The following is a 26,339-nucleotide window of genomic DNA, read 5'->3' as shown; positions in this document are numbered from 1 at the left end:
TCACTGAGTTTTTCACCAAGGGAAAAAGCTCATTTTTAGTCGATGTGGTGCTTTACATATAACAGGAAAAAAAACTTTGGTAAGATTACTGGTCAATGAATGCAAAGACCCTGCTCAGTTTACAAGGTTTGAAGTGAGCAGACCAAGATGACCATATGTATCCTGTAAAGTCTGTACTGTGAAGCTACTTAACTTGTGTAAACATTTGAAAGTTTTCTTTAGTTACTTTTCCCCAATTACTACTAATCATGGCAAATGCGTAAACATAATATCTGTAGTTGGATTCCAAATGCACTGATGCTAAGCCGGCCCAGAAAGGTTTACTTGAAGTTCCTAGAAATTATCTTTCATTTTCCTACTGCTTCAAATAACAAGTATAACGGACCACCTCAAAATAAGAGTTGTGATTGTGCTGGTTGGCTGGCAATGACTTTTATGTGCTACCTTTTGTGGTGCTCTGCAGCAATTCCGCAGCGATTGTCGGCACAACATCCTTAATCTATGCGTCTATCTCCTTTTTTAAAAAAAGCTACAAAAAATATTTGTGGGAACCTCCAATATGTCAGACATCATCCTTGTTTGGAAATATATATTCATTTAGTTGTTGAATGAAGTTCCTGGAAATTCCTACCCTTACTAGCCCTTCACCTGATGATTTAGTGATTCATGGAGGCTAACTGTTCTCTTGTCAAGAGGCACTACCATTGGGCAATAAATGTTGGTTTTGTTCCTGTCATCTGTACTTCATAGAATCCCTAAGATGCAGAAAGAACCATTTAGCCTGTCCAAAGCCACACCGACCATCTGAGTTTCTCACCCAGATCTAGCCACCCCACACTATCCCCACAACCACAATGGCTACCCAGCCCCCATCCTATGGCTTTCCATTGTACCCAGAGATGCAATCTACCTAATTTGCACATCTTCAGACACCAAGAGGAATCTAGAGCACCTGGAGGAAACCTATGCCGGCATGGGGAGAACGTACAAACCCCACAAACAGTCAAGGTTGGACTTGAACAGAGGTCCCTGATGCTGTGAAGCAGCATTGCTAACCACTAAGCCACCATGCCACCCTATCTTAGGGACAAATTTGGAAATCTGTAGAATTGGTCCTCCTACATCCAAACCGATTACTAACCGTGTCACAAAATTACCTCCACTTTCATGTACCTTCATTTGTGATCACTTATGTGGAACCTGATTTCAAATTTATTCTCAAAATTTGCATTGACAAAAGTTGTATGCACTTTCATATTCGTCATTGCATTGACTTCAACGTCAGCAAAGTTCCATGAATGTAACCGACTTGTTACAAATCCATGCTGATTCTCCTGATTAACTGAGATTTGCTTAATTAAGTTACACTATCCCTGATGACAGATTCTGGTAATGTGTCCTCAATCTTCTACACCCATAGGCACAAATCAGGTGTGTGACACCTGTTCCACTTGCCTGGAAATTCCTACTTCAGTGTTCTGTGCATTTGAAAACAGCAATTCATAAAATTCAACACCTTGAGTGAAATTAAATGACAACTTTGGAAGCAGTGCCTATACTGAGTGAGAGAAACAGACTGATAAATTGATTTGTAGTCAACTCTTATCTTCCTCCCTCGTTCAATTGAAATTGAGTTGAGGTTTATTTATGTAAAAATCATAGGCATGGTTGCTGAATTTGGAGAAATTTGGAAAATTATGACCACATGTTTAACTTGCTCACCCATTACTTTTTAAAACCCTGGGGTGAAAATCATCTGGTCCAGCATGCCCCATGTCTGATTTTCCCCATTACTATTTATCCATATTAAATACACCAAGTTCCTTCCATTTTCCCTTGATTATTTTGTACTTTCTTTATATTAGTGGAGGGAGAACCGTAATGAGATTAATGTAAAAGTATGTCACCGGGGCATTCAGATGAGCAGGGAACAAAGAATAAATAAGTATAATGTAGGATGCTGAGAGTAAAAATAAGTTATTGCAGTACAAGATTAGCAAGGGAGCTATTAGTGAAGCACTTGAAAACCAAAATAAAGATGAGCATTTTATTCTTTCTTCGTAAGAAAAACTAACAGTGACATCTTTGAAGTTTTCACCAGGAAATGCATCTGATGAGTAATTCTACAATTCTGTGGATAGTCAAACACCTTATTGAAGCAGGCTGCACAATGTGTAATTTTCTGTGCCTTCATTTCCATTGAAAATAAAATGGACTTGAATGCAGTTTCTTGTGTAAAGATGACATACTTTTATTTTTGACAATGGACCAAATCTGAAAATGACTGCTTTGAATGGAGGAGAATGTGGACGAAGAGAATAGCTAAAGTTTTAATAAATTGTTTACTGGAGCTGCTTGCAGCTTTACAAGTAATCGGAGCTAACAGGTGCATAAGAAACTATTTTCCTATGTGAAAATGTCCAAGGCAGACCAATTGTCTCCACTTGTTTATGTTCAGGGTGATGCTTCCCTGAGAGATTGGTTAGGTTACCTTTTCCATTGGCCACTTGGAAAATTGAGAGCATTCAACTTACGGATTAGCCCATGATCAGATAACCAGGAGAAAGCATCAAGCGGTGTGTGTGTGTGTGAAAGAATGAAATGTGCCAGCAAGTCCAGCTCCTTAGAGCTGTTTGTGGTGTTGCCTTTTGTAGAATGACGACATTGGATCCAATCTAAACTCTGCCTTATTTAATAGCAATAAAATTGTCCTGCAAAACTTCAAAGAATTCCTTCAAATAAGCATTAAGTTCATAGTATTTTTAAATGTTTTAAAAGATTTGAATACTGGTGACATTTACCATGAAGTTGTCTGTTAGGTGACATTATGCAACCATTTTAGGACCCATACGTGCAAAGATCCTTTCCATTAGCTTTTCTTGAACAAATGAGGTCAACAGTCAAGGTATTGATATTTATCAGAAAACCAAACGAGTATGCAACAGAACTTCAGGAGAGGATCTTGCTTGATCGGGCACTTAAAATTTTTGACTTTCTTTCCTGAGCAATTGCAAAACATTATGACTTGGGCTACAATGCATATTCATGCTTAGTGCAAAGGACTATGCAAAGGAGAGTATAGCTCCATCAGGAAATTTGTGATGAATACTCAGCTAAGGTATCTGGCTAAGATTCAAGAGGCGAATACTTCTCTCACTTTGGAGACCGAAATCAGTTGTTTCTTTAGAAGTATGAACTAATGACCCAAATGGTCTGTCTAATTCTTATTCATCTGTACTGCAGAAATGACTTTTTTTTTGAAAACTGCCTATTTGATAAATTATTTGTCATTCGATATTTTGTATTAAACAGGACCTGAAGAAACCTTTTGACAAAGCATGGAAGGATTATGAAACAAAATTGTAAGTAGTTATTGTTTGGCAGGAAGCATGATGAGAGTTCAGCTTTTTTTGTTGGATTCTCTCAAACTATATTAAGTTTATTATGCTGATATCAGTTGACTGCTTCACATAGTAAAAATGAGGCAATAGTTTGGTACTTGCAAAATTCAATATGCCATTCCTTAGAAGTCCTTGTTCAAACTAAAGAATGTGACTTCCAGGATATCCTTAAGTCATCAGAGTTGTAGATACAGTGGAAGTTAAATTGAGGTATGTTACCTTGAAAATGCCCTCCTCGGAAAGCTGATCATTTCCCATGCTCAACGTATAAATCACATCCCACCCTGGCTCCTACTGGATGGATTGCCATCTCACCGGGGCTTGATTGCAGTCCATATTGGCCATCACTTGTTAAACCTGCCATCTCCTATTGCTTGTTGGTTCCTCAACACATTACTTTGCACCCAACCCTCCTCAATATCTCTCAAAGGCTGAAATGGAAGAGCATGTATTGCACTTCGGCAGGTCAAACCAAAACTGAGAGCAACACCAATATTAGATCAAATTCTATTTGGCACAGCAGTTTTATGGGATGAAATAATCTAGTGTTGTGACAGAAGACCAAGATTTCACAGCCTACCAAAAGACCTCTGCCAGAATTATCTATTTCCAGCAATTCTTTGTCAGACAGCAACATAAAACATGAATATCTATTAAATCAGCAACATGGATAAAATCCGTGAATTTTGACATACAGCCAAACTATGAAATGGAAATGTTTAAAAAATATGAGTATGTAATTTTCAAACAAAATGCTGAATGCCAGGTTCCCTACAGAAATTTTATGCATGTCTATGATCCATGAAAATGGATAAGACATTTTGGTGGCCAGCATAGTGAATACAGCTTATTAGTGTAAGGCATGTCACAATGATTTCAAGATGGCCTATTTAAAAGCAGTCAACCTTATTGCAGTTAGTCATACTTCAGTGTTTAAGTGCCTGCTTTAATCATGCATTCAATGATTTGTGCTCAATGTAATTGGTTGACAGTAAATTAACTACCATGGAGTGGGAATAAGTCAACTATCTGCATTTTGTAATTAGTCTTCGATCCAACTTGTCCTTGTTGACCAGATATCCAGTTTGTGTGACTGGAGGCTAGTATCCAGTGGCATACCAGAGATCAGTGCTAGGTCCCTGATTATGTCATGCATAGCCAAGGTGGAAAATGCATTTGGCATGCTTGCCATCATTGCTCAGTCCTTATAGTTGTCCTTTCCTTGCATACAAGCTGCTTATCTGATATCTCCCATTTCCGAAAATCAGTCAAGAGTGATCCCTATGTGTTTGTTTGTGATTAAAAGAAAATCTCAATTATATTCTCTGAGCAAGCTGTACCTTCAAGGCTTCAGTGATAACTGCATGTGCGACAACATAAGAGTACCAGACTTTAGCAAATCCTACTCTTTAGCCTTTTGCACTGCTGCCTCAGTGTTAAGGACCTCAGTTCAATTCTAGCATCAGGCAAATATCTTGTGGTTTCCTCTGGGTGCTCTGGTTTCTTCCCTTATTGCAAAAATGTGCAGGTTAGATGGATTGGTCATGCTAAGGTGTCCAGGGATGTGAAGGTTAGGTGAATTAGCCATGGGAAATGTGGAGTTAGAGACTCACCCCACTGTAATCATGTGTGGGATACTGTTTGGAGTCAGTGTGGACTCCTTGGGCCAAATGGCCTGTTTACACACTGTAGGGATTCTGCGATTCAACAATTTATGAATAAGCCATTGGGCCATGAATGTCAATCTCTACAGAGAAATGTTTTTTCCTCCGTTGTGTACATCTGTGTGTTTTGGAATGATTTATAGAGCTAAGCATTTGGGTATTACTGAGTAGGTTAATTATTCTTGTATTTTTATTAATGTTTTGTTTTAACAGCAATAATTGTGTTTATTAAGTGACCCAGTTGATCAGTTTTGTTTATAAACTGTACATCATTGGCCGCCCTGGTAACTGTGTAAGAAGTTATTTTCTGTTATGATCCATGGAATAGTAAGACTACAATAATTTCTCCAACCTGAGATAAAACTGCAGTAGCATAGTCTGTATGGATTAATGAAGGGGAAATTATGCTTGACAAGTCTGTTGGAATTCAATGGCGATATAACTAGTAGACAAGGGGGTGCCAGTTGATGTGGTGTATTTGGATCTTCAGAAAGCATTTGACAAAATCCTGCATAAGAAGATTGCGCAAGATTAAAGTGCATGGGAGTGGGGGAAGTGAATTGAGATGAATAAAAAACTGGTTGGCAGAGAGGAAACAGTTAATGGGTCCTTTTCAACTTGGCAGGTAGTAACTAGTGGAATGCTTTGGGCATCGGTGCTAGGGCACCAACTATTGACAATATGTATTAATAATTTGGATGTGGGAACAAAATGTACCATCTCAAAGTTTGTAGATGATACCCAGTTGGGTAGGAGGGTGAACTGTGAGGATGTAGAGATCCTTTAGCATGATCTCAATAGGTTGGGTGAGTGAACAAATCAATGGTAGATGCAGTAGTATTTGGTTAAATGCAAGGTTATTCACTTTTAAAAGCAAAAATGCAAAGGAAGATTGATGCCTGAATGGCTGTAAACTGGGAGGGGGGAGTGTTCAGTGGGATCTGGGTCTCCTTGTGCTCCAATCGCTTAAAGTAGGCATGCAGGTGCAGCAGGCAGTAAAGAAGGGAAATGGAATGCTGGCCTTTGTTCCGAGCGGTTTCAAGTATAGGAACAGGGCTGTGTTGCAGTTATACAGGGCCTTGGTGAGGCCACACAGAATATTGTGTGCAGTTTTGATCTTGTTTTTGGGGGAAGGATGCTTTTGCTCTTAAGTGCAGCAAAGGTTTATCATGCTGACGCTGAGGATGAATGGACTGATACATGTGGAAAGATTGACTGATTAGGTTAGCACTGTTTATGCTGGAGTTTAGATGAGTGAGGAGAGATCTCAGCGAGACTTATAAACTTCTAACAAGATTATTCAGGATAGATGCAGGGATAATGTTCCCGATGGTGGGTGTGTACAGAATTGGAGTCGGTGTGAGCATTCGAGGTGGACTGTTTCAGATGGAGATGAGACATTTCTTCACCCTATGAGCGGTACACCTGTAGAATTCATTGCCACAGGAACTAGTTGATGCCAAAATATTGAATGTCTTCAAGAGGAGGATAGATATAGCACTTGGGGTGAATGGGATCAAAGGTTTTGGGGAGAAAGCAGGGTTAGACTTTGCATTGGATGATCAGCCTCCTGCTCCTATCTTCTATGTTTCTATGCACCCTTCTCCATCTGTGATCTCTGCCCTTTTGCAATTCTGGTCTCTGGGGCATCCTGGTTTTCTTCACGACACCATTGCCAACCTTGTTTATAGTTGGCTTGGTACTGAGGTCTGGAAATTTTTTCCCCTCGCCCTTTACTGTCTTCCTTTTCAAGATAACTCTTTCAATCTACATCTTTGATCGAACATTTGGTCGACTGTCTAAATAACTTGGTGCCACACTTTGTCTGATAGTGTTCCTGTTGAACCTTACGGAAGAGTCTACCATATTAAAGGCAATATATTAAGTTGATTTCCCATGCAATGCAGATTGTAAGCCAGCCGTTCTGTGTAGTCTGATATTTTTGTATTGCTGATTCTTTTGTCTTTTCCTGCTTCTGTGCCTGAAACTGTCATTTGCCCCTCATCCTTTTTAAAGGAAGGCTGGTGTGTTATGGCATGTCATACAGGGATGGAGTCAACAATGTTTCTAGTTTGTATATTTGGATGGAAATTATGCTGAAATGTAACTGTAGGCCATTCTCTTCTGATCTCAGCCTTCAAACTTGATGCATCTTCCCACTCACATTATGAACCTTATTCCTTCATCTTGTTTTTGCTTCCTTCCCATTCTCTGACTAGCATTTCTACACAAACCTCTTCATTTTTTTATGTTAACGACTTGATCATACTGCTCTGCACCATTGCTGACTGCCTTCAATTCTGAGGAAGGGTCACCAGACCCGAAATGTTAACTTTGATTTCCTTTCACGGATGTTGCAAGACCTGCTGTGTTTTTCTAGCAATTTCTGTTTCTGTTTGATTTGCATCAACTGATTTGCAGTTTTAATTAGCCTTATTTATTTTATGACGTCAAGAGGCCTAACCCTTTGTGGTTGGTTAGGTTATTTCTTTGTTTTCTCCTTGCTGAGCCCCTCTTTCTTCCAAGAGGCCTAGTTTGCTTTCAATAAGCAATTTTTAAAAAATAAATTGTTAGAATAAGAAATTTACAAAGTGGGTCTTTTTGTCTCTTTATCTCTGCTTAGTGCACTTTGGAGATTTTACAGAAAATCATGCATATGTGAATATAACACTTATAAATACAGATTACAGCATTGTCTACAAGAGTAATGGTTACTGAAATACTTGGGAGTTTTCAGTGGAATTCACATATTAAATTCCATAGAGGCATGTAAAATTAAGGTGGTTGATAATTCTTTGAGCGTGTCTCAGAAGATCCAATGTTCTTCATTTTTACTTGATTTTGTATAATCAGACTAATCCAGACTTCAGCGCATGTAACCTTCACATAAGGAAGCTGAAATGATTGATGAGGGGCTTATTGGCGGGTTTCTTTTATATTGCAACATGCTGCAAAAAAATGTGACCTCTATTACAGTGCTAAAATTGAAAAAGAGAAACGGGAACATGCAAAGCAGCATGGGATGATTCGAACTGAAATTACAGGAGCTGAAATAGCAGAAGAAATGGAAAAGGAGCGACGGGTCTTTCAGCTCCAGATGTGTGAGGTTAGACTGTCTACGTATATAAATTGATCTTTGTGTGAAAATTTTTTATGATTTAGGTTTGTCGCTAACATCATTTTTCAATATCTTTAGATTGAGAAAGGCCTTTTTGTGTAACTTGATGCATTTTCAGATCTCTGAGATATTAGGATAATGCTATAGATGGATTTTCCACATTTGTTGGTTTTATGTTTGACCTGATTTTTGTCGTGATTTTTCTTTGCTTGGTAATTTCAAAATTTTTTAAAATGTGACTTTTATTCAGTTGGTGGGTACCTCAGAACCCCTGGCCAACTTAGTTAACTGTGTATAATATTTTGAACCTTGAACAACAAGTTCTGATCTCACCCACTTTATTGGTTTACTTTTCATTCTGCAATTGGTGGCCTCAAGCCTAGATTTGTGCCAGATCTGCAAAGACTGTTTTTGATCAGTGTTACTATTTAATCCAGCCTGTATTCACCGGTGTATTTGTTCCACCTCCTGTGCCTGGCTAAATGTCCTTCCTCATTTTCTCCCTGGGAGGCAATCTGTCTTTTGGTCCAGATCACTCCCGGATTATCTGCTGTTGGGTACCATCAAAGAAAAGAGAGGAAATACGATATAAGGGAGGAAAAAGAAAAGCAGACAAAAGAATGGTTGCAGCAAGATGAAGAGAAGTAGCATGTTTAAGATAGTGAATACAAAGGCAAGAAATTCAAATCACTGGCAGTAAGAACTGTGTGCTTGCATCCCTGAAACATGAGAGCAGCATAAAGTTCAGGAAAGGGCATACCTGCAGGAGAACGCTTACCAGTTGTGTATCACTATATTAGAAATCTGGGCAGTAGTTTTGTCTGTTATCTGAGGCTCCAACACAAATGTCTGGACACTTGTTAGGTACAGAAGACCTAAAACTCTCTTTGAATCATTCCCAAATGGGAAAATCTGGTTATACTTGCTTTCATTTTATGGTTCACCTTTGCAAATGGTGAAAAATAGATCCTTATGGAAGCTAGTTTGGTTAATTTTTAGAAACACATAACACCTCATTTTGCTGCAACTCATTTGTACTTAATGCTACATCGCTTTGACATTTCTGTTTAAATGTTGAATCAGCTTATTTCTGAAATTCCTTCTCTTTGATGCTTGATATATTCATGTGTTGAAGGTGAAATGCTGTCCTTCAGTTGCTTATTCTGCAACCTAGTTCTGAGGGAGGTTCACTCAATGCAAAATATTAACTTTGATATCTCTCTGCAAATGCTGCCAGACCTGCTGTGCATTTCCAGGATTTCTGGTTTTGTTCTTGCTTTACAGTACCTGCAGATTTTTTTTGGTTTTAATGCAAATTGGTGTTTGTAAGGTACCCGTATAATTGTTAGCACTGAAGAGACTGACTTCTCATAATTAAAAATGTACCTTGTTTCTTTTCCCTTGCGTAGTATCTCATTAAAGTGAATGAAATCAAGACAAAAAAGGGTGTGGATTTGCTCCAAAATCTCATCAAATATTACCATGCACAATGCAAGTAAGTTTTAAAATAAAATTCACTTTATTTTGGTCTTGCAGTCTTTGTGGATCAGTAACAATACCCATGTATAATCAGCCTACTGCTTAAGAAACAATACAATGTTAGTATTTTGTGTAAATGACAGAAGCCATTTGCTTACATCTAAAATCCTACGTTAGTTGTAATTTCACTTCAAAAATATTTCATTTTCTTCAGCAAAGTTCTTTGGAAAGTGTGCAAGTTGAGAATGGTGCTATATAAAAGCAAATCCTTTTGCTTCCAGAAATCCCAAGTAGTAGAGAAAACAAGTAATGAAATCTCAGTTTTTAAAAATAAAAAACTGTGCTAGAACAGGTTGTTATTGGGTACAAAAATTAAACTTATTTTTCACTTAAGTGATGCTGGTGAGAAGAATGAATGCAAAAGTAAGAAATCTGAAAGCAGTTGTTGGGCTTTTGATTTTTTTTTTAACCACAAAACTGAAACTTCTAAGAAGAAATAGCTGAATAAGGTGAAGAGTTCCATGATTTTTCCAGGGATGAAGTAAAGTAAAAAAATAGAAGACTTTGACAATCCCAGTGTAACGAGAAAATGTAGAACTGGGATTATTGAAACAAAGATATAGGAAATGTCAGAGCAGCTTACAATTTTTCATGATGTGCAAAAAGTTTTGTTTAAAATCCTTAATTAACTGTAAGTTACTTTATGACAGTGTTTATTAAAATAAGTCATAGAAAATACTGCAAGAGTTTGAAAAGAACTTAAAAGACTTTGTTGGCAATCACCCACCTGCTAATGAGTATGATTGTTCACCTTCTGTTGGTCCTTGTGCAACTGACGATCCTGGCATAGAACTGCATCTCTGGCTAGAAATTTGGCAGATGTTTCTGGGAGGTGGAACTGATCCTTGGTCTTGCGATCTTTGGCATTCTTTTCTCCAGTTCCTTGTTTGTACTTCCTGTTGCTGACAGGTTTTCTTTAAGAATTATGTTCCTTCATACAGGAGTTTCCTGCATGTTGGTTTCTTCTGATTTGAGGATCTCCATGCTTTGACATTTTGTTGTGTTTCTTGTGGAAAAGCTTCAGGGAATCTTTGAAAAGCATCCTTCATCCTCCTCTCACTTGAGTGCCTTCCTTGAACTGGGCAAAGAGGATTGCTTTGGTAGTCAGAACTCGGACATCCTAAGTAAGTAGCCAGCCCCGTGGAATTGGTTCTGAATGATCATTGCTCCAATGCTGCTGATGTCAGTATGCCTCTCTCTCCAGCTGACACGGAGAATCTATCTCAAATAATACTACTTGACAGTTTTGAGGTGACACAGATATGGAATCAAAGTTTCGGAGCCATATGAAAGAGTTGGGAAGATATATATGTATACAAGAATCTTGTGTTAGGGACCAGGCTAGACCCCAATGTTTTAAGAAGGTAGCCTAGACCCTAATGTTTTATTTTAAAGGCAGATGTTAAATGGATATTCCAGGTGTCATGCAGCTGGTCAAACCACTCTGCTTTAAGCAAAACAGAATGTATTTAAACATTACAGTTGCAATACTAACAAATGAAAACTGAATTTAGAATAGCTTTATTGGAAAATATAACTGACCCGATTCAGTAACTATTGCTAATTAACAGTTCCAATACAGCAACATCTCACAAAACACCCTTTGGCAAATGGTAGTTCAAACACCGATTCTTATAGGCAGGTGGGAGCAACATCCAAAGAGATTTTGGAAGACTGTCAGAAGCTTGAGACTCCCCATAACACTTAACATTTTGTAACTGGTACAGCTTAAACAAACTAGAAAAAACCTGATTTGGGAGGACTGACCACTTCCCTTCCATTGTTAAACTAGACATTTCAGTACCTCTGCCTTTACAACCTACCTGCAAAAAAAGGACAAAACCTTCTCAAAATGACAGTATTGTCAGACTTTGTATCAGTGCAGATGTCACAGTTGTTGAAGATACTCATTCTTGGGGTCTGAAGGTACCACTCCTAGGTTGGATGTCATGTTCAATCTCTACATTGATGTCAGCCTTAGATTAGAGGTAATACTCAACCTAAGAGTTGTGTTCCATGTTGAACATTTCCTTGCTGAGATGGAAGATTTGTTACAGTTGTTCATGGGTGCTGCTCAGTCAGATGCCGTTGATTTCCCATCTTTGGGCTAGTTTGAGTATATTGCGCCCATTGGTGTTTGCCATTTTTGAGAAGATTTGTAGCTCTGGTGGTACATTTGCTCGCTGAGTTGGAAGATTTGTAATCTTCCAGCTCAGTGAGCAAACATACAACCTGAGCTGCAAATCTTAATATTGTCAGTAATTTTCCATGTTTGGCTTGATTTTAAGAAGGATGGACTGGAATTTAAAGGGCTGGAAGAATTCCTGAGATTGGCAGGGATTTCTTCTTTGTCCCAGATTTTGAAGAACCATTCATGGAGATGACAGAAGAGCTCTGCTTCAAGTTTGACAATCTCAGCTAGAATCCGAAATAATCCTGTGGCATTTTCATTCTTATTTGTCTCTTGGCGGTTTTACCTTCTGCCACACTAAATGGCAATTTAAGGCTATCTTTGGGAATTTGGGAGATTTCCTCAAACAGGTCCTCATCGATCTTATGTCACAGTTGAGTTCTCTCTATTGGAGGATGCTGTTTTCTGTCCTTTTCAAAAGGCTTCTAACTGCACTGGCTTGACACCAAGAGTGGCAGATCTATATATTACCTTTGGCAGCACAAGAAAGCATAGGAGTGGTTTTTCATAGTTATAGAGATGTACAGCACATACAAACCGACCCTTTTGGTCCAACTCGTCCACGTCAACCAGGTATCCTAAATTAATCTAGTCCCATTTGCCAGCATTTGGCCCATATCCCCCTCAAGCCTTCCTATTCATATACCAATCCAGATACCTTTTACATATTGTAATCATACCAATCTCCTCCGCTTTCTCTGGCAGTTTATTCCATATGTGCACCTCCTTCTGCATGAAAAGGTTGCCCCTTAGGTCCCTTTTCTTTTACTTCTCTCTCCTCACTTTAAACCTATGCCCTCTAGTGTTGGATTCTCCCACCCCAAAGAAAAGACTGTGACTGTTCACCCCATCCATGTCCCTCATGAGTTTATAAACCTCTAAGATCACTTTTCAGCCTCCAATCTTCCAAGGGAAATAGACCAAGCCTATTCCGCCTCTGCTTATAGTTCAAAGTCTTCAACCCTGGCAGCATCCTTGTAAATCTTTTCTGATCCCTTTCAAGTTTTATAACCTCTTTCTAAGCAGAGAGACAAGAATTGAATGCATTATTTCAAAAGTGGCCTAACCAATGTCCTGTACAACTGCAACATGACCTCCTAATTCCTGTAAGTCAGTATACCAAAGTATACCAAATGTCGACTCCATTATTCTGTATACCTGTGACTCTACTTTCAAGGAACTATGACCTGCGCACCAAGGTCTTTGTTGGGCAACAGGACCTCACCATTAAGTGTATAAGTCCTGCCCTGATTTGTCCTACCAAAATGTAGCATCTCACTTATCTATATTAAACCTCCTCTGCCAATCCTCAGCCCATTGACCCATTTGATCAAGGTCTGGTTGTGCTCTGAGGTAACCTTCCTTTTGCTGTTCACTTCACCACCAATTTTGGTTTCAGCAGAGTTGCAGCTCCTTCATTTTCTGAATCCACCATTGGTTCTTGATTTCCCTTATTCTTCTTTGTAACTCAGCCTATGCTGTTCAATGAGTTCTCCTCTTTGCTTCACTGGTGAAGTTTTATGTGGAGAGCTTTCCTCCTCTTGTCCTGGATGATGTGGTATTCTCATCAAACCAGTCTTGGTGTTTCCTGGTCTTGTAGCAGATGTTTCCTTCACAGGAGATGATGGATGTCTTCAGCTTTTTCCAGATTCTCTCCACTCCATTAAAACAAATTGTCTCCATAAAAATCTCCAGATAATGTTAGAGGGCTATTAGAATCTTAAAATATTTCTCTAGTGTTTTACTTCAGAGTTTCTTCACATAGTTTTGAAGAGTAGTCAGTGTTGTAGTGTATATTAAAAAAAATGAAAACCAGCTCCCTAAAACTTTATTGCTTATTACACTTGAAATGTACATGTAAGGTGGAAATTGTTTGTTAAATCTGTGATAGCGCAATCGCTTGTGTTCATGCACATAGGAGTCATGTATTGTTAGAAATTAATTTTTCTGTTGTAGATTGAGAGCTGCTTTCATGTAGTTTAAGATTGAATTGTAGTTGCTGACAAAACGTGAGATGTATCTAAAGTGCTGACAGATTGTCCAACAATGTTGTATGTTACAAAAGTATCTTTCGAATTTTTTGAAGTTGCTTTGATTTCTAGTCCAATAATCATGAAATATTGCAAACAGCACTTCATGCAAAGGAACCATTTTACTTAAGGTCAACAAACTTAAGCATTGCTGTCAAAAGTAACATGCAAATGAAGCTTTTCATGTTCAACTCATCAGCGTGTGGTTACAAGAATACCAAATCTTGCAGGCAACAAGTATCTCTATTTGAAAACTGTTCTGCTTGTTTGGCAAGTGATAAAAACCTGGGCAAGAGTTAAGTGCCAACTGTTTGATAAAATTAAAACCAGTCCAGTTTGAATGGGCAATGTGCCAAGCAACAGTGGTTCTCCAAACTATTGTTTGAAAATGAGCAATGTGTGGACGTGTTCTTTGTTTGCAAGGGGAATTTGTTTGTGAATATATGAAGCAAGCCTTACTAAATAATCCTAGGTTTATGGGTTTTTTATTTGTTAACAGGGTGAGGGCATCATTGGCTAAGCCAGCATTTATTACGGTGGGGCGGTGGCTCAGTGGTTTGCACTGCCTCAGAGCCAGGGACAATCAATCCAGTCTCTGGAGATTGTATGGGGTTTGCACATTCTCCCAGTGTCTGTGGATTTCCCACGTGTGTTCTGGTTTACTCTCATAATCAAACAATCTGCAGGTTAGGTGAATTGGCCATGCATTAGTCGAGTAAATGTAGAGTAATGGAGAATAGGTTTGGGTGGGAGGCTCTACGGAGGGTCAGTGTGGACTTGTGCCTGAAGAAAGGTACCTGAAGAGTTGACTTTGCCACATAATGCTGCATTCTTCCAGCCTCCTGATGGTTTACTTTGGGTTCCAGCATCGGCAATTTTGTTTGTCTCCAAACCAGTATTTATTGTCCATCCTTAATTGACCAAGGGCAATTAAGAGTCAGCCACATTGCTGTGGGCTTGGAGTCACATGTACGCCAGATCCGGTAGGAAAGCAGATTGCCTTCCTAAGGACATTCATGAATCAGATGGAATTTTCCAACAATTGAGTCATCATAAAACTTTTTTCCAGATTTTAGAGTTTGAATTAGACTATCTGTTGCTGCTGGATTTTATCCCAAGTCCTCAAGCATTACCTGAGTCTCTGGATTAACAGTCTAGACCATTGCCTCCCCTATATTTCTTTGCACACAAAGGCTTGTTTAGCAAATATTATCCATTTTGTTGAGTTTTGAAAACATGGGATGGTGGATTATAGTCAGTTCTAGTCTATTGCAAACAACTGAAGGAATGCCAGTCGTTAGAATATAGGGAATGCCATCATGTGAAATGGCCAGCTTCACCTGTTGCTCAAACCTTCTCTGTTGCAGTATCTCTGCCAATCAGTATCTTATGAATTAAAATCAGGACGTCCTTATGTCGTATAAGTGGTTATTCCCTTTAAGATTTGATATGCTTGTGACTCTATCTTAATGAGTTTAAGATGGAAAGCATGGCAACATAACTTTGTTTGGAATAACTCTAGTTGTGGACTAAGAAGCAGCTATCAACAAGGTTTGTTGACTATGGAAGAAAGAATTCCAAAAGTTGCGTTTTACAATTTTGTGAAAACAGATTTTCAAAGCCTGTGGTGATTTCAATTTTATGACCTGACCAAACAGTACTAAATCTGCAATGTAATTGAAGTTTTTTTCAGGATGGCTTAAAAACCGCAGATAAGCTGAAACAGTACATTGAGAAACTTGCTGCTGATTTATACAATGTAAGTAATTAGTATATCTCAGTTTATCACAAAATAAGTTTTCAGCTACATTGCATTCACTTCTCCGCAATCATTATTTAATTGTCTACCATTTACTACTTGGCTTACAGTTAACTTCATAGTTTTGATCAGTTAAGTTTCTCAAAAGTATATGTTTGCATCTGTTATAATTTGTATTATTGTGTTATCCTTCAGTGGCAGAATTTGTCTTCAGGTGACTAGGAAGATTTTAAGGTTTTCTGCTATCCTTGAGTACTGACATGCAATCTCAAATAGATATTTTCTAAAAAAAATCATTCAGTTTTAAGGTGCTAAACCTAAATCACTGAAGGGATTTGAAGAACCTGAACTCTAGTAGAGTGAAGGAATGTAATATAGTTCAAAATTTAGATGCTGTATAGCTTGAAATGTAGTTTGCAGGTCATGTTCTCATGCATTTATTGCCCTACGTGGTAGAGATTGCTAGTTTGTAAGGTGATGTCAAAGAAGCCTTGGTTTAGTACTGCAATGTAATTTACATTGCTGTCACTCACCATCTGTGATAGTGAATGGATACCAGTCAAGTGAGTTGCATTGTCTAGGATGGTGTTGAACTATTTGAGTATTGTTAGTGTTGTACCCATCCAAGCAAGTGCAAAGTATTCCATCACACTCCTGACTTATGCTGTCTGGATGATGGAGAGACATTGTGAAAAGGGATTTGAGTTACCTGCTGCAGAATTGCCAAACTTCTGACTTACTGTCATACCCAGTGTATTTATATGTCTGTTCTGGTTTATTTCTGCTACTGGTTAACATCCAAATTGTTGATGGGATTGTTAGATGATAATGCCATTGAATATTGAGGAGCAATTGCTCACTTTGATTTGAGATAATCGTTGCCTGACAGTTGTTTATTACAACTTATCAGCATAAGGCTAGAGAGTATGTAGATTTTGCATTTGGATAAAGTATCTCACAAGTTGTGAATGGCGCAGAGTGCTCCAATCCTCAGCAAATATCACTACTTACCTTCATTATGGAGACAAGCTCACTGGTGAAGCAACTGATTTAATTGTTGAGCTCGGTCACTACTATCTTGTGGAAATTCTAAAATGGTGTCCTTGGACTAAGATTTCTGACCTCCAACAAACACAAACATCTTCCTTTGTGCTAATCTTGCAAAGTTCTCCTAATTTATAGGAACAATTCTAAATTTAGCATGAAGCTACATACCCTAAGAGATAGGGCCCTATGCTTTGCAGACAGAAAGAACATGTTGCAACTTGACAAAGCAGATGACAGCCATTCTTTGGTTCATTTCTCAGGACGATGGTTTTACCAAAGCCCATGTGCCAACTAGTTAGTAGCTTCCTTTACTGAAGTATTAATATTGCTTTCCTTTAACTTGGTCACTTCTTGTGAGTTGACCTTATGTGTGAGCTGAAATTTGCAATAAAATATTATATTTCAGCTACGAAAGGAATGATAAACAGTATAATCAGAAACATAATATTAGGATGAGATACTGAAAGATAAAGTGTGTGCGCAATGTTGAGATAAATGAATTTCAACGTCAGCAAATATGGGGTCATATACTTGGAACCTGGAAAAAATACAATTAGTATTTTCAGATGGTGATGAGCTACAGGTGATCGAGGTCCAGTGAGACTGGAGGATTTAGTTATATGCATCATTTAGAATATCATAAACAAGTGTAGAAAATGATCAAAAAGTTCGTAATGTTGACATCTCTATCAAGAGGAATAGAAACCTTATGGGTCAAAGTCATGCACCTACGCTTAAGCCCGAGTCAGGTCACAGCTGCAATGCTGAGTAGTTCTGCCACCATACTTCTGACAAACTGTCCTTGAAGAACTGTATTGTAGATTTGTGAATCTTGTCTGGAATCTGAGGCTAAATCGCAAGGAGTGATTGCACCAACTATGGTTGTATTCCTTGAAATTTAGATGACAAAGGGGTGACTTTATCAAACTTTGCAGGACATTGAGGGTGGCAATTTAGGTAGTTTTGGGGAAACTAACTGCATGTTGCAGTGTCTGCTGCAGGAAGCAAAGTCTAAAAATTGGAGCCTGTGCTTTCAGGAGTGAAATTGGAATTTTTTCTGTGCAAATGATGGTAGCTGTGTGGAACTCAAACACAATTGATGTTGAATCAATAATTTTTCTGCAGATCAAGCAAACACAGGATGAAGAAAAGAAGCAGCTGTGTACACTCCGTGATATGCTCAAATCCTCACTGCAACTTGAACAGAAAGAAGTAAGTATATTTAAAGTAAGAATTTTAATTTTGTAATCAAATATTTTAATGTATAGTTAAAGGTATATTGATTTAACTAATGTATAATAATTATGGTGGTTGATCATGGCATCTCAGTTTAAAAATTCAGATGATACTAGATTAATTTATCTCATCTCATTTATCTAAAGAGGGTTGGAATGTAAAAGCAGTGATGTGCTACTGAGACTTTATAAAGCTCCTGGTTTGGCTTTATTTTGAATACTGTGTCCAGTTTTGGGCCCCACACCTCAGGAAGAGCAAACTGGCACAGGAGCGTGTCCAGCAGAGATTCACATAAATTTATCATTCCAGGGATCATTTAACATATGGTCCCGGGATTGAATTCATTAGAGTTTAGAAGGTTGAGGGGAGATCTAATAGAAACTTATAAGATGATGCATGGATTAGAAAGGATGGACACTGGGAAATTGTTTCCGTCAGGTGGGGATACTAGGAGTCATGGGCACAGCCGTAGAATTAGAGGGGGTCAATTTAGAATGGAAATGAGCCATTTCTTCAGCCAGAGAGGTGGGTCTGTGGAATTCATTGCACAGAGTGTAGTGGAGGCCAGGATGTTAAATGTCTTCAAGGTAGAAATTGATAAATTCCTAATCTTGCAAGAAATTAAGGAATATGGGGACAGTGAGAGTAAGTGATGTTGAAATGCCCATCAGCCATGACTGAATGGTGGAATGGACTCTGTGCCAAATGGCCTTACTTCCACTCCTATTTCTTATGGGTCTCATAGTCTTAATTTTTGGACAATCTCAAATTCTTAGAAAATCAGTTCAATCAATGACCTGATTTTTGTTACTGAGTTCACGACTGAGTGTGGCTTGTGAAATATAAGGCATCTGAATTGAGCTTACATACTGATACAGATTGATGGGGTTTCTTAAATTTACCACAGATATTGTGGAAATAGATTGTGGATTGTTTGTTTTCGTGTAAACAATTTGTATTTTGTGCAGTCTCATTTGATTTGGATTTATATGCTACCTAAATGTATATCCAGTGTTCCTCAGAGGCATAATCTAAAAGAGAGGCTAGTAAAAATGAGATTAGGAGAGGTGACCAAAATCTTGGCCAGAATTGTATTTTACTTGTGCTGAGCAGGCAGAGGATTTATATTGGTGGCCTGAGTGTCCCATAGTGTTAGGTTTGTTTCGAGGTTTCACACGAGATGCAATTTGCACACACCAACTTCTGCAAACAGTTAAAGTTTATTAAAGCCTGTATGAGCTAGATGACCCCCTTTGACCGCACGCGCGCGCGCGCGCACGCGCGCACACACACACACACACACACACACACACACACACACACACACACACACACACACACACACACACACACCCACCCACCCACTCCCTCAGTCACATGTTACTCCAGGTACAGTAGTAGGATGAGATCAATTTGAGGTAATGTAAATGCCCTAATCCAGGGGAATTATTATGCAGGGGTCACCTAGCTTCCTGACTGTGGTTCCCTAAGACAATGTAGGCATAATATGTCCTAACTTTGGATGGCTATAAAAGCATTTCTGAATGGAAGGCACTGAATGATAGTTTAATTTGATAATAGTAGGGCAGTAGTAACAAATGACTGTCTAAATGGAGTGGGTGTCATCTGCATTATTGCATGAATATTGTCTCCATCCACTTCCAGGATGTTCAGTATGTCAGTTTAACCCTTTAATATTACATTAATTCCAGAGAGACTTTCCAGTTTAATTGTTTAACGTTACAATAGATTTGAGGTCAAGAGCAGAGATACACTGGTCAGTGCTGCAGTGAAGGGAGATGGGTTGGGGGAGAGTGGTTACAAGGACACAGATTTCAAGATGGTGACTTCAAAGCTGGAGATGGTTATTGAGAAGGACAGGAGCAAGCCATGAAATTTTTAAGCTGGAGATGGCTCAAGAGATTTATTAGGATGCTGGTGGATAAGGAAGGTTGGAGTTATAAAGAAAGGCTGGGATTTCCTTCTCTGGAGGTTGAGGGGTGATCTTATAGAAGCTTATAAAATATTGAGGGGTATAAATAATGTTAATGGTACTTGTCTTTTTCATAGGATGGGGCATTTCAAGACTTAGGGGTTCATATTTAATGTGAGGGGACTGGTATTTCTAAAAGGATGAGTGGCAACATTTTTAGAGGATGGTATGTGTTGAATGAACATTGAGGGAGTGGGTACAAATAACCACTGTTTAAAAGATGTTTGGTTAAGTACATGAAAGGGAAGGTTTGAAGGGATATGGGCCAGGAGCAGGCAGGAGGAACTAATTTAGTTTGGGATCATGTGTGGCATGGATGTGTTGGACCAAAGGATCTATTTCTGTCCTGTATGACTCCATTGCTGAACCAGTTCTTGAATTAATGCATTGAGTGGTTGAGTCTGCGGATAACAGCCAGAGTTCCTCTTGCCAGCATCACTAAGGCTATTTCTGTTTGCTTGTAAACGAATGTAGAGATTTTGTTTCCTTTTGTTTTCAGTTTTTGTGTAGAATGTCTTTGCTTTAAAAAAAGGAAGCCATGGACCTACCAAGAACTGAGCTTATTTTCAAATCTTCGTGATGGGTTGGTAATATCAAAAATGGGTTGAATAGATTGATGCCAATAATAAAGAAATCATTTGAGTTATATAGAGAAACCATTCATATGTGATTTAGAGAGCAACTTGGGTTGCAGCTGTAGTCAACATTGAGATATGTAGGCAATTGTCAAAAATCATTTCTATCCAATTTAGTAAATGCATTCATTACTGTTTGTTCAAAACAGTAAAAAGAAAGCAGCTATCATACTCTGGAGTGGCAGTAAATGTTTGTTGTCTTCCAAATGCACTGCTGTTTTCTTGAAGTCTAGGAAGGTTTTCCACATTGTAAATTAACTGGGTAATGTTTGGAAAACAAAGAATGCATTGTTTGGTTATTTGGGAAGTATCAATTCAATGTTTCTGGAAAGTGTGTTAAAATTATTAGTATAGAAAATCTAGTGAAATTTTAACCTTTGAGACACTTGTCATTTTCCAAGAAGTTTTTTCTTTTCTAAATGAATTGGTTGACCTGTATTTTCCAGGCATTTTTACTTTTTGTTTTAAGTTCTCATTGTTTGCAAATAAAAACAAAATGCGGATGCAGTTGAGTGTTTGGAGTGCTAAGGGACTCTGGGCTGTTACGGCATGGTTTTGTAGAAAATCCAAATTTTGTTTGGCTTTGCCTCTTAATCATACTATCAATAGGCCAAGGTCTTGATTGCCCCACACTAATAGAACTATGATATTGTAAGTACTATTGTTGATGGATAAGAACAGAAAATGAAGGGCATTTTACCCATTACTGGTTATTTCACAAAATATTTTTAAAAATCACATTTTCTCCATAATAGGATCCACTATAATTGTTAATAAGTCTGATGTCTTTGCCTCTTGTACTTATGAATCTAGTCAAAATATTGAACTTGTTTTGTTTGACATGAACAGTTACCTGTAGTCACTGAGTAGGAATTAAGTTCTGTACTGCAACTGACCCTTGGTTATTTTCATCATCATTTTTATGTTAACTGTATTTCCTTGTTTGAATTGGACCCATAATTATTATTCATTTTAACTTGTGCCTCCTTGCCATTTTGTATTTGGTGACCCTAAAGTAATGTTTTGGATATAACTTCAATTTCATGTTTTGGTGTTATTCTCCTTCTCTTGCACAGTTACTTGTGAAGCTAAAGAAATACAGTGATTTGCACTTTCTCGCTTTTACTTAATGTCTTTTTGAAAGATTCATGGCACCCAGTCTGCCTTGGTTCTGACTCTTCTCAATCTTCCTGCCTTCACCAAATTATGCATCTAGGCTCTGTGCCATCTTTCTTATGGTGTCATGCAGCAGATTAGGCAGAAGTGCTTGCTGCTGCTGCTGGGGCTTTCTTGTATTCACACTGCTGGTGTCATACTTTAAGCTCAACTGCACACCACTTCTGATGCAGCAATTCAAGAACTACCTTCACACTCTGGTGTTGCGTCGTTATCACAGAGTGCTTAAGCTAGAGGAACAAATTAGTTCTCTGCCTCACTGGACACCTCGAGATGCTGATAGTCCAGGAGGTGTAGAAGAAGATAGTGCTTTTTTTTTACTCTGCTGATGGGCAAAGGAGACTAAGCCACCAGACCCAATCAGCCTGGCTTAGTGCTGCATCCAGGTTAAAATTGTGCAACAGTACAGAAAGAAGGTTAATAATCTGGTGTGCTCCAAAATCACCATCTCCCACCCCTTGCCCACACTCCCATCCCCCAGTACGACCCCTACTCTGATTCCCATTTCCCAACCCTACCTCTGCCCCACACACTTTTCTCTTCCTTTCTCTCTTCTCCCCCCACCCCCCCCCACCCCTCCCTCCCCTTACCCCTTCTCCTCCACTCCTGCCCCCGTGCCTACCCATTCTCCACTCCGGGTGTTAATGGAAGTTTGTTTACATTGTGAGAAGAAAGAAAATATTGAAATGCACAATCTGGCTTTTTGGTTTTAGAATAATCAGGCATTGATTTTTAGCTTGGAAAATCTTAGACACTGAAAATTTTTTTGGATTGTTTAGAGGAAACCTGACTGAAGTTCGATGCCTGTGTTGTTTCTCCCAAAAAAAATGATCAGAGCATTCAAAAACTGATTACAGTATTCTGTATCTTTCAAGTTGGCTGTAATATTTCTACTAAGCAGCATGGTCACACAGGAGAAAAATACACTGCACAAGCCTTATGAAAGAAGTAACACATGCAAATGGCTGCACAGAAAAGTTAAATAATCCATGCATGAGAAAACAAAAATGGATTGTGCACAATAATTCTAGAGGAATCACCAGTTGGCAAATAGCTTGTAAACAAATACAGTTGAAAAAATCTGTTCCTGGGATAAAACTGTTGACTCATAAGAAGTGGCAGAGTAAACTGGGACTTTATTCAACAGTGTTTACAAGAATGAGATGATCGTTATCATGCTTCTTCACTACCCAAATTGTACAGTGGAATTTGAGCATGTATTAATATACTACAGATGCTCTACTTCAATATGATTGTCCCTCAATTTTGTAGACCACCTAGGATAGTTGAAGGGAGTGGAGGGGTAAATAAGTAGGTGGCATAGATTCAAGGTAAAATGCAAGATGTTTAGAGGGGATTTGAGAACTTTGTTCACCCCGAGAGCATAGGTATCTCTGCCTGAAAAGATATTAATGGCAAGAATCATCACAGCATTTAAGTATTTAGATGAATACTTAAATCTAAAGCATCCAAAACTCTCTGCTCAGTGATGGAAAATGGGAGTAGAATAGCTAGGTGTTTAATTACCAGCATGGACATGATGGGATGAAAGACCTCTTTCTGTGCTATTATACTCTGATTGTGATCTATTGTTGCTTGTTTGTTCTTGCATTTCTAACAGGGATTATGATGAGAAAAAGCTTTTTTTTTTGTTTGAGAGAAAGTTTCCTCTGAAGGACATGAAATTCGGCATCTGTAGTTGCCAGATATTTTGGCTCATAGATTCCTATGACTTCAGATTTCTATGCAGTTGCAGATTATGTATTAATTCTCATATCAGCTCAGGGGAAGAAAATTGCTTGGAATAGTCAGATATATATTGTGCTGCTTCAATTAATTGTTGGGGCAATACCTTTTATTTCATGGATTCCAGTTTAGCATTCCAGCCTAGGGAATACTGTCATCCTTTTTCTCTCTGCGTACACCGAGCACAAGCTGATAATGTCAAGAGACTGGATAATTGTAACAAATTCATTTAACTTCTTTCAAGTACCTGGAATCTTATAAATGAGATTTACCAAATAGGGGCATTCTTTGGCCAGAGAAACCTTTGTTGGACTGGCATGCTACTGTTCTGAGTTTATCTTTTTGGTGGCTAGTGCTAATGTGTCGTCACACAGCTTAGAGCTGATGAATTTTTAACTAAAGGGAATGATTTTAAACTTTATGCAGAAATTTGCAAGCAAAAATGTCAAATTTGATGTTTTGGGAGTAAGGAGCCTTTGGATTTCAGGGAAGACATGAGTAATAGCTATAACATTCTGTTATAAAGTATGGCAAAAGTTAAGTAACAGTTTTGGGCAAATTCATCTTTATAAAGCAAAGAGCTTGGGGTATTCAAGCCTCAAAATCCCTCTGAAAATGGGAGCAACTTGCGTCCAGTTGCAAGGTACCAGTGAGTAATGTATGCATTTGTATTGAGCCAAATTGAGCCTGACTACTAATGTGAGGATAACATATGACTGAAAAGAGGGGAATGAATTTGTATGTTGACAGTTTGCAAAAACATGATTTTGGGGTTTGGAAAATGTGGCTGAGATATAATGACACATCACTCTATACACTTGATGTCTTTCGGTGTCCACAGGGGTTATAATGAGACAAAAATAAGTAATGTTTTTGAAGATAAACAATCCGACTGGTGGTTGGAAGCTCAGTATCGTGCGGACCAATTGTCGTATCTGATTGAGCATCTGAGAAGATACACACTGGGGTATGGAGCCTTTAGGATTAGATTAGACTAGATTACTTAGTGTGGAAACTGGCCCTTCGGCCCAACAAGTCCACACCAACCCGCCGAAGAGCAACCCACCCATACCCCTACATTTACCCCTTAACTCACACTACGGGCAGTTTAGCATGGCCAATTCACCTGACCCGCACATCTTTGGACTGTGGGCGGAAACCGGAGCACCTGGAGGAAACCCACGCAGACACGGGGAAAACGTGCAAACTCCACACAGTCAGTCACCTGAGGCCGGAATTGAACCTGGGTCTCTGGCGCTGTGAGGCAGCAGTGCTAACCACTGTGCCACCGCTGCTCACAACACTTGTGTTAACACTTTTAACAAGGATGTGTTAACACTTTATTTATTTGTGGGATGTGGGCATTACTGGATGGCCAGCATTTATCGCCTGTCCCTGATTGCCCTTCAAGATGTGGTGAGCTGCCTCCTTGAACTGCTATAATCCATCTGCTGTTGGTTGACCCGCAATGTCATTAGGAAATTCCGCTATTTTGGATCCAGCGACAGTGAAGGATGGCAATGTATTTCCAAGCCTGGATGGTGAGTGGTTTGGAGGGGAACATGTAGGTGATGGTATTCCTATGTATCTGCTATTCTTGTCTTTCTAGATGGAAGTGGTCTTGGGTTAGAAGGTGTTGCATGAGGTTCTTTAAATTTCTGCAGTACATCTTGTAGATGGTACACATTGCTACTCAGCATTGGTGAAGGGAGTGGATGCTTGTGGATGTCAATCAAGCAGACTGTTTGTCCTGGATGGTGTCAAGCTGCTTGAGTGTTGGGGCTGCAGGCACCTGGCAAGTGGGGAGTATTCCATCAGACTCCTGACTTGTGCCTTGAGAGTGGATAGGTTTTGAGGAGTCAGGAAGTGTTACTTGTTGCAATATTCCTGGCGTCTGACATGCTATTGTCGCAACTGTGTTTGTGGTAAGTCCATTTGTGGTAATACCATTGAATGTCAAGGAGAGGTGGTTAAATGGCCTCTTATTTGTGATAACCTGCCATTTGTGTGGCACAAATGTTACTTGTTACTTGCCAGCTCAAGCCTGGATATTGTCAGATCTCTTGTTGCATTTGAACATGAACTGCTTCAGAATCTGAGGAGTCATGAATGGTGCTGAACATTGTAATAATATGTGAACATTCCCACTTCCAATCTTTGTGATGGAGGGAAGCTCATTGAAGCAGATGAAAATGGTTGGGCGTAGGATACTGCTGTGAGCAACTTCTGTCCTGGAGCTGAGATGACTAACCCTCCAATATCCACAACCATCATCCAATGTATCAGGTATGACTAACCACTGGAGAGTTTTGCCAGGGCTCCTTGATGCCACATGTCATCAAATGCAGTCTTGATGTCAAGGGCTGTCACACTAATTTCACCTCTGGACTGCAGCTCTTTAGTCCTTGAACCAAGGCTGTAATAAGGTCAGGAACTGAGTGGTCCTGGTGAAACCAAAACTGAGCATTGCTGAGCAGGTGCTGTTTAATGATACTGTTCAGGACACTTTTTCCATCATTTTACTGATGATTGAAAGTAGACCGATTTTGGGGGGGGCGGTGATTTGGATTAGTCCTGCTTTTTATGTATAAGACATACTTGGGCAATCTTCTACATTTTCAGGTAGATGCCAGTGTTGTAACTGTAGTGGAACAGCTTGGCTAGGGGAGTGATAAATTCTGCAGTAAAAGTCTTCAGCCAGAATGTTGTTGGGGCCAATAGTCTTGGCAGAATGCAGTTTCTCCAACTGTTTCTTGGTATCATGTAGAATGAATTGAATTGGCTTGAGACTGATATTTGTTAAG

At 39.0% G+C, this 26,339-nt stretch overlaps 1 protein-coding gene across 5 annotated transcripts in view; it reads left to right on the top strand.

Annotated features, from left to right (window-relative positions):
* Window positions 1–26,339, top strand: part of LOC132813685 (arf-GAP with SH3 domain, ANK repeat and PH domain-containing protein 1-like) — a 341,801-nt gene that overhangs the window by 144,359 nt on the left and 171,103 nt on the right. For all 5 annotated transcript variants that reach the window (XM_060823243.1, XM_060823230.1, XM_060823238.1 and 2 more), the window contains 5 exons: window positions 3,313–3,362; window positions 8,042–8,171; window positions 9,593–9,678; window positions 15,627–15,702; window positions 17,875–17,961. In XM_060823243.1, the coding sequence (XP_060679226.1) occupies window positions 3,313–3,362; window positions 8,042–8,171; window positions 9,593–9,678; window positions 15,627–15,702; window positions 17,875–17,961 (429 nt within the window). The remainder of the gene's footprint in view (window positions 1–3,312; window positions 3,363–8,041; window positions 8,172–9,592; window positions 9,679–15,626; window positions 15,703–17,874; window positions 17,962–26,339) is intronic.

This window comes from Hemiscyllium ocellatum, chromosome 4 (assembly GCF_020745735.1).
Source record: "Hemiscyllium ocellatum isolate sHemOce1 chromosome 4, sHemOce1.pat.X.cur, whole genome shotgun sequence".
Classification (NCBI taxonomy): Eukaryota; Metazoa; Chordata; class Chondrichthyes; order Orectolobiformes; family Hemiscylliidae; genus Hemiscyllium; species Hemiscyllium ocellatum.
Note: the sequence above shows the minus strand (reverse complement) of the source record. Positions and strands in the feature narration are given on the sequence as shown.